This window comes from Meriones unguiculatus, chromosome 1 (assembly GCF_030254825.1).
Source record: "Meriones unguiculatus strain TT.TT164.6M chromosome 1, Bangor_MerUng_6.1, whole genome shotgun sequence".
In the NCBI taxonomy this organism is placed as follows: domain Eukaryota; kingdom Metazoa; phylum Chordata; class Mammalia; order Rodentia; family Muridae; genus Meriones; species Meriones unguiculatus.
In genome coordinates, this window is record NC_083349.1 from 71840887 (window position 1) to 71850562 (window position 9676).

At 41.5% G+C, this 9676-nt stretch overlaps 1 protein-coding gene across 7 annotated transcripts in view; it reads left to right on the forward strand.

Annotated features, from left to right (window-relative positions):
* Atrnl1 (attractin like 1) overlaps positions 1 to 9676 on the forward strand; it is a 563418-nt gene that overhangs the window by 135215 nt on the left and 418527 nt on the right. For all 7 annotated transcript variants that reach the window (XM_060391717.1, XM_060391720.1, XM_060391724.1 and 4 more), the window contains exon 21: positions 7104 to 7156. In XM_060391717.1, the coding sequence (XP_060247700.1) occupies positions 7104 to 7156 (53 nt within the window). The remainder of the gene's footprint in view (positions 1 to 7103; positions 7157 to 9676) is intronic.

Genomic DNA, 9676 nt, shown 5'->3' on the forward strand with positions numbered 1-9676 from the left:
AAGCAATCATAATTGTTATTAAAATGTCCACGTAGCCAGCCTTGGTTGCATAGTGACTCTAAGGCCAGTCTTGGCTTCCTCATCTCAAAGAGTGGTACATCCAGAAACAAAGCCTTAAATGCTCTGTTTGAAAGTATACATTTACCACAAAATTTGAAAATCTAAATGAAATAGACAATTTTTTTTGACCAATTCCATTTGCCAAAGTTGAATCAAGACCAGGTAAGTCAATTAAATAGTTCTATATCCCCTAAGGAAATAGAAGCGGTTATCAAAAGTCTCCCATGCAAATAAAGCCCAGGAACAGATGGGTTTCGCACAGAATTCTACCAGACCTTCAAAGAAGACGCTAACACCAATACTCTTCAAACTATTCCACAAAGTAGAAACAGAAGGAACACTACCAAACTCATTCTGTGAAGTCACAGTCACCTTGGTACCTAAATCTCACAAAGACCCAACAAAGAAAGAGAATTTCAGGCCAATCTCCCTTATGAACATTGTTGCAAAAATACTCAACAAAATACTCACAAACTGAAAACAAGAACATATCAAAGATATCATCCACTACGACCAAGTAGGCTTCATCCCACACATGCAGGGGTGGTTCAATATATGGAAATCCATCAATGTGATCCACCATATAAACAAACTGAAGAAGAAAAACCACATGATCATCTCCTTAGATGCTGAAAAAGCATTTGACAAAATCCAACATCCATTCATGTTTTAAAGTCTTGGAGAGATCGGGATACAAGGCACATACCTAAACATAGTAAAGGCAATATACAGCAAGCCTATAGTCAATATTTAACTCAATGGAGAGAAACTTAAATCAATCCCACTGTAATCAGGGACAAGGCAAGGCTGCCCACTCTCTCCATATCTCTTCAACATAGTTCTTGAAGTCCTAGCCAGAGCAATAAGACAATTAAAGGAGATCAAGGGGATACAAATTGGAAAGGAAGAAGTCAAAGTATCACTATTTGCAGATGATATGATAGTATACCTGAGTGACCCCAAAAATTCTACCAGGGAACTCCTACAGCTGATGAACACCTTCAGCAAAGTGGCTGGATACAAAATTAACTCAAAAAAATCAGTAGCCCTCCTGTATACAAAAGACAAAAGGGCCGAGAAAGAAATAGGGAAACAACACCCTTCACAATAGCCACAAAGGATATAAAGTACCTTGGTGTGAACCTAATCAAGCAAGTCAAAGACTTGTATGAAAAAAATTTCCAGTCTCTGAAGAAAGAATTAGAAGAAGATATCAGAAGATGGAAAGATCTCCCATGCTCATGGCTTGGCAGGATTAATATAGTAAAAATGGCCATCTTACCAAAAGCAATCTACAGATTCAATGCAATTCTCATCAAATTACCAACACAATTCTGTACAGACCTTGAAAGAAAAATTCTCAACTTCTTATGGAATAACAAGAAGTGCTAAAACAATCCTCTACAATAAATGATCCTCTGGAGGTATCTCCATCCCTGATCTCAAGCTGCACTATAAAGCAACAGTACTAAAAACTGCGTGGTTCTGACATAGAAACTGATTGATGGATCAATGGAATCAAATAGAAGACCCAGAAATAAACCCACACACTTATGGACACCTGATTTTTGACAAAGATGCCAAAACCATTCAATGGAAAAAAGACAGCATTTTCAACAAATGGTGCTGGTCCAATTGGATGTCTACATGTAGAAAAATGCAAATAGATCCACATTTATCACCCTGCACAAAATTAAACTCCAAGTGGATCAAAGACCTCAATATAAAACCAGACACACTAAACCTGTTAGAAGAAAAAGTGGGGAAGAGTCTTGAACTCATTGGCACAGGAGACATCTTCCTGAACAGAACACCAACAGCACAGGCTCTAAGATCAACAATCAATAAATGGGACCTCATGAAACTGAAAAGCTTCTGTAAAGCAAAGGATACTGTTCTCAGAACGAAACGACTGCCTACAGATTGGGAAAGGATCTTCACCAACCCTATATCTGACAGAGGTCTAATATCCAGACTATATAAAGAACTCAAGAAGTTAAACAGCAACAAATCAAGTAATCCAATTTAAAAAATGGGGTATAGAGCTAAACAGAGAATTCTCAACAGAGGAATATCGAATGGCCAAAATACACTTAAAGAAATGCTCAATATCCCTAGTCATCAGCGAAATCCAAATCAAAAGGACCCTGAGATTTCAGAATGGCTAAGATCAAAAACTCAAGTGCCAATACATGCTGGAGAGGTTGTGGAGAAAAGGGAACCCTCCTCCACTGCTGGTGGGAATGTAAGCTTGTACAACCACTTTGGAAATCAATCTGGCACTTTCTCAGACAATTTGGAATAGTGCTTCCTCAAGATCCAGCAATACCACTCCTAGGCATATATCCAAAAGAGGCTTAAGTACACAATGAGGATATTTGCTCAACCATGTTTGTAGCAGCTTTATTTGTAATAGCCAGAACGTGGAAACAACCCAGATGCTCCTCAACTGAGGAATGGGTACAGAAATGATAGTATGGCTATACAATGGAATATTACTCAGAGATAAAAAAAAAAAAAAAAAACAAGGAAACCGTGAAATTTGCAGGTAAATGGTGGGTACTGGAAAAGATCTTCCTGAGTGAGGTATCCCAGAAGCAGAAATACACACAGGGTATATACTCACTCATTAGTGGACACTAGACATATAATATAGGATAAACCTACTAAAATAGATACACCTAAAGAAACTAATCTAGAAGGAGGACTCTCGTTAGAAGGCCTAATCCCCATTCAGAAAGGCTAAGAGGATGGACATCAGAAGAAGGGGAAAATGGGGAACAGGACAGGAGCCTGCCACAGAAGGCCTCTGAAAGGCTCTACCCTGCAGGGTATCAAAGTGTATGCTGAGACTTATGGCCAACCTTTGGGCAGAATGCAGGGAATCGTATGAAAGAAGTGGAAAATAGTAAGACCTGGATAGGACAGGAGCTCCACAAGGAGAACAACAGAACCAAAAAATCTGGGCATAGGGGTCTTTTCTGAGGCTGATAATCCAACCAAGGACCATTCATGGAGATTATCTAGAACCCCTGCACAGATGTAGCCCATGACAGTTCAGTGTCCAAGTGGGTTCCATAGTAATTGCAACAGGGACTGTCTCTGACATGAACTGATTGGCCTACTCTTTGATCACCTCCCCCTGAGGGGGGAGCCTTACCAGGCCACAGAGGAAGACAATGCAGCCAGTCCTCATGAGACCTGATAGACTAGGATCAGAGGGAAGCAGAGGAAGACCTCCCCTATCAGTGGACTTGGGGAAGGGCATGCATAGAGAGGGGGGAGGGTGGGTGAGCCTGGGAGGGGAAGAGGGAGGTGTTTACGGGGGATACAAAGTGAATAAACTGTAATTTAAAATTTGAAAAAAAAAACAAACAAAAAAGCATACATTTAGTCATATTGTCACAATGACAGTTCTCAACCTAACATTCCAAGATAATTGGTATTAAAAAATGGTATCTTGAATTAGACAAAAGCAACTACTGAACTCAACATACAGTTCTGCATAGAAGAAACATAGATGGCCAATAAACACTTCACAAAGCATTAAGCCCCCTTAGCTGTCCCAGAACTGTAAGAGTTCAGCTCACCCCAGCCAAGGCAGCTGTGGTCAAGAACCTCATTGACAAACCCTGGGGCGAGTATGGAGAAAAAGGAACCCTCATTTGCTGCTGATGGGAGCGTAGGGTTGGTTAGCCATGGAGGAAGTTGGTAAGAAGTTCCCCTGGGTCTCTCAGGGGAAGCAGCTGCCTGTCCTTGGGCGTGAACCGAAGGACCATGTTGCTTAGCTGCCACGTGGGTATCCGGCATGTCCGCGCACAGCCGTTTTCTTAGCTCATGGTTCGTAATATCCAGCCAGTGGAGCCCATCAGGCTTGCCGAGCATGTGTTTTGACCCGCAGTGCCATGTTGCGGTCCTGAGGTATGGGATTTGCCCTTCATCGCTCTGCTTTGTCACTGAGGCTACCTGCTGTCACTCATGAGGACAGTGTGCACAGCAGGCCCCTCTCAGGCTTCTGTTGAAGTGACACTGGGTTACTTGGTATCCACACCGGCTCTGGGTATCAGAACTTCATGATGAGATATCCAGTTGGATGACTGTCAGAAGGCTCTAAATGCCAAGATTCTGATGGTAAATGGGGCTTTGATTGTCCTGATGTGCTAGAGTAATCACTGAGAATCAACTGTGGCGGGTCGGGATAATGTGGAGTTCGGGGGAGACGCACCAGTGTTTGTGCAGTAGTGTTAACAGTTGGATGTGTGGAGCCCAGCAGCTGTAAACTTGCCTGGCTTTTGTTAAATGCCATAGTGTGTCCTCATGACATGCTGTGAACATGAGCAAGCTTTCAATGTAGTGTTTAAAGGCCACTATCCTCCACAGCCAGAGGGCAGAGCGTGCTGAAAACCACTCTAGAATTCAGTCATAAGCTTGATGGATGGCAGCTTAAACTGGAGCTTCAGCCATGACAGTTTTTGGTGTCAGTCACTCTCGATCAAAAGGAGGAAGACACTGAAGTTTTTAACGGGAGTGCTTCTGAATGTGACTTCAGAGCTTGGAGGCTCAAATACCCTGCACAGCCCTGTTTGCCAGAATGCTCCATCTCTGCCAGATGGCCCTGTTTGTGAAGTATCGATTGCATCTCTGCTCTTTCTTGATTTTTCTAATAAGAGGACATTTCTTTAGAGAGTTTGGAAGTGTATTTGAATATCTTTAAGGTCTATCTCAAATATAAAAATAGCAGCCACATGGCTAAAGTGTATCTGAAATATAATATTAGCCTACTTTTCACTGTTTGATTTTTATTATTAAAATATATTTGCATTATAATATTTTTGTTCTAATGAACTCTACTATAAAAAAGACATTTCATAGGTTTCTCTAACCTTTTTAAACTTAATTTAATTTAAATATTAAGCTACTATATTTAGGTACTTTGGTATATATATTTTATTCTAACTTTAAATTTTTGAGATTAATATATTTTTAATAGTTCCTCTTTCCCTTTTCTCCCTCCAGACCCCCTTCCACAGGCCCCTCCTTGTTCACTTTCAAACTTTTGTCCTCTTTTGCATTAACTGTTATTACATACATACATACATACATACATACATACATATATGTTCATAAATGCAACCTCCTCAGCCTATATGATGTCACTTGTAATACACTTCAGGGCTGACATCTTGAGTGTTGGATGACCCATTTCTGGGCTCTTCCTGGGAGACTGTTTTGTGTGCTGTCAGCGTTCCTCATCTGTGGTTTTTCCTGTAGGCTTGAGGCTTTATGGACTTTTCTCTGCTTTGCTTCCTAGTTTTATGTCACCTTGACATTAGCTAGAGTCATCTGAGAGAAGGGAGATCAACTGAGAAAGTGACTCCATGAGTAGGGCGTTTTAAAGCTTGTAAACCTGGCCGGCTTTTGTTAAATGCAGTAATGCTTAAACGAAAAGTGTCTTTCATGAACTCACAACATGTTGTGAACATCAGTAATTGATGGAGATGGCCCCGCCTCTTACGGGTGTGGTCACCAAGGCTGGTGGCCCTAAGTTCTATAGGAAAGCAGGCTGAGCAAGCCAGCAAGCAGTAACTTCCATGGCCTCTGTGTCAGCTCCTGCCTTCAGGCTCAGGCTCTGTTTGAGTTCCTGTCCTGACTTCCTTCCATGATTAACAGGGATTTGGGAGCATAAGCCAAGTAAACCCTTTCCTCCAAGAGCCACTTTGGTCATGGCATATACAGTGCACCCTATATCCTGAGACCCTCACCCACCACAGGCCCAGTGACATCCTTGTTCAGGTCATGTTTGGACATTGTTTTTGTGAGACTTCATGTGTGAAGTGTCCTGTTTTTGTGAGACTTCATGTGTGAAGTGTCCGGCATTAGTAGAAGGCTCAGTCCAGAGCAAACTCCCGGGTCCTCTGGCTCCTACAAACTTTACAATTCCCTTTCACAATGTCCCGGATATGCTCTGATACATATATCCTAGAAGATTTATTTTGGAAACACATTTCAAGAACTATAATTATGTAAATCAGCACTGTATGTCTGTCTCACTTGGTAGTTTTATTCTAGACACGAAAACAAAAATCATAAGTTTCTCTGTTATGGGTATTCATATTTTTATGTATTTAACTTAGAGTCCATGTGATTGAGTCTCCATGTGCTCATTTGTTTCTAACCTAACAAAAGCTCAGCATTTGAGCTATTGATCTTGGATCATATTAGTCTGTTGTGAATTCTGAGTCTATCGGTTTAGAGAAAACCTTTTCTCAACATGACTAAGGGAGGCCATGTGTATGTACACACAAGAGAGAGAGAATATGTGACTTAGCATGCGTATGTTTATATGTGTGCTCATGTGTTATGGGTGTGTGTACACGTACGTGCATGTGAAGGTCAGGGGCTGATAATAGATGTGTTCTGAAAATTACTTTTCAGAATTTTTAAATGTAAGTTTATTTACTTTACATCCCGAGGGTGCCCCTCCCTTCCCTCTTCCCAGTCCCCCCTTCTCTCCTGCTCTCCTTCCCCCCCCAGAAAAGGGGAGCCCCTCCCCCTGTGTCAACCCTCCCCAGCTCATCAAGTCATACCAGGACTGAGCACTTCCTCATCCCCTGAGGCTGGGCAGCCCTGGCAGGGGAGGATTACTTTTTAAAGATAAACGTTCATTGTTGTATAAAATAGGAAGAATATTTAAATTTCAGATAATACTATAAAGAAGAAAGTAGGGTTTTGTGGTTGTTCCGGTTTTTGTTCTACTTAAAAATGTGTGTGTTTTTGTTCCAACTTTTGAGAACTTGTTATGTTAGTGAAGAGTGCTAACTGTCCCAAAGCTCCTGGTTGTGCTCTGTCTCTGACCAAGGTTAGGCTCTGCCCTGTAAGCGGATTTTCTCACTTTTCACAAACATTTTCTATTCACTCATGCTTTTTTATTTTTATGTGTTTTGCAGTCAATTATTTTGGAAGTTTATTTTTAAAAATTCATTTTATGATACAGTTTTAACATACATTATTTAGTAATGAGTAAGGTTTTTGTGTTTTTACAGATGTGACTCTGAAAATCGCTATGTTGGTAATCCACTTAGAGGGACATGCTATTGTAAGTATCCTTATGTTTTCATGACCAGTAATTGATTTATATTGTTAGCTTCATATTAATACTCGTGGTTTCATCACATATTTTATATGTACATATTTACATATTTTATTTTATTTTTTTACTTTAAAACTTTTTTGAGATTGTATTTATAACATTCTTATAATTTGTGTTTCTTTATACTTCCATATATGTTGCTTAGAAAGGTAATGTCTGTTTGTTTTATTCTCTTAACTGTACTTGCTGTATTTTTTCTATTCTAAATAGTAAAATAATTATATATCCTGAACAGGAACAAAATGTAGGGTTCAAATAATCTTCCATAATTTTAATGTAGTATTTTAAAATTTTTGAAGAAATAAAATTTTAGGGTAGATTATTTATAAAGAACAGTTTTGATCTTTCCCCAGGCCTATGCGGATACCTCCATGTGACTAGCGTCATCTCTGAAAGGGCTGCGCATCAGTGGTCTCATTCTTCTCTGTCTCTCAGCGTGCTTTTACAGTTAGCCTCTTTAATTCTAGCTATTCTAGTAGCTATGCAATGAGATCTAAGTATTATTTTACTTTGCATTTCATTCACTGCCAACAATGTTGACAATCTTTTAACATGTCAGCGCCATTCATATGTTACTTGAAGTGTTCATCACTCTTCCTGAATAATTTATTTTCATGGTCATGTTACTCTGCTTTCCATTGCTGTGTTAAACACTGTGACAAGAAGAGCGCCTTGTGGGTAAGGCTTCATCCCCCCTTATAACTCCACCCCTGAGTGCAGTTAGGGCAGGAGCCTGCAGGCAGCAGCTCACCTCAGGCAGGAACCTGCAGGCAGGAGCTCCAGTGAGCCCCAGAGGATCTTCTCACATGGCTTGTTCAGCTCCAGGGCTCGTTAGCCTTCCTTATATAACTCAGGATCATCTGAGGCGGAGTGGAACCATCCAGGTGGGCTGGGCCCTCTCAAATCTGTCACAAGACCCTCCCAAACCAAGACTTGCCAAGAGCTGATCTAGTGGAGGCATTTTCCCAGTTGCAGTTTCCACTTCCCAGGTGACTTTAGCTTGTATTAAGTTTACAAAACCCAACAAAACAAGCAAGCGCACCAGTCAAGCGGAAGTCCTGTAGCACAGGTATAGTTCGCAAACATTCTTAGTTTTGTTTGTCTAAATCCTTCTTAAAGCATGTGCTACTATGTCTGGATATGTCTCAGTCATCTAAAAGGTAGCTTCCTCGAAAGCAGCTTTTCTGTAAAGTGAATTCTTTTTATACAGTTCTGATCCCCCTGTATCCTCCCCATGTCTTCCTTAGGCAACTTTGTGTTAGTTCCCTCTCTCTCCCTCTCTCTCAAAAATAATACCAAAATGTGTCCCCTCCCATAATCAAACAAAACAACAAAACCAAGACAACAAAGAAAAATCTGAAACGAAACAAAAAGCCTCAAACAAAAAGCAAACTGTGGCATTTGTTTTGTGTCTCTGACCACTTCAAGGCAGGCCCCGGAAGTGTGGTTGACGTACCTAGGTCACACCATTGGAGAAAACTGATGTTTTCTTTCCCAGCAGGCATCAGTCACAAACAGCCTCATCATTAGGGGTGGGACTTTGTGCCCACTTCTTTCCAGTGCTGGGATTTTAAAACTACCTTGAGGTTTCATCTCAATACCAGTCAGAATGGCCAAGATTAATAAACAAATGATAGCACCTGCTCTTGATGGTGGTCGGGCACTTACCGCTGGCAGGAGTTTGCAGACTGCTTCAGCCTGCTACGGAAGTTGGGTGCCAGTTCCTCAGGAAGCTGAGAGCCCTCTACCTCAAGATTCAGCTGTCCCACTTTTGGGCATGAATATTGAAAATATGGCACATTTACCCAGTGGGTGTTATTCAGTTGTTAAGAATAATTAAAGATGCTCAATCCTAACTCACAAAGGCAAACAGGATATATACCTGAAGAGGGAGAAAACAGGGAACAGGACAGGAGCCTACCACAGAGGGCTTCTGAAAGACTCTACCCAGCAGGGTATCAAAGCAGATGCTGAGACTCATAGCTAAACTTTGGGCAGAGCACAGGGAATCTTATGAAAGAAGGGGGAGATAGAAAGACCTGGAGGGGACAGGAGCTACACAAGAAGAGCAACAGAACCAAAAAATCTGGGCACAGGGGTCTTTTCTGAGACTGATAGTCCAAAGACCATTCATAGAGATAACCTAGAACTCCTGCATAGATGTAGTCCATGGCAGCTCAGTCTCCAAGTGGGTACCCTAGTAAGGGGAACAGGGACTGTCTCTGACATGAACTCAGCAGCTGGCTCTTTGATCACCTCCCCCTTAGTGGGGAGCAGCCTTACTAGGCCACAGAGGAAGACAATGCAGACAGTCCTGATGAGACCTGATAGGCTAGGGTCAGATGGAAGGGGAGGAGGACCTCCTCTATCAGTGGACTTGGGGAGGGGCATTGGAGGAGATGAGGGAAGGTAGGATTGGCAAGGGATGAGGGAGGGGCTACAGCAGGGATACAAAGTTAATAAACT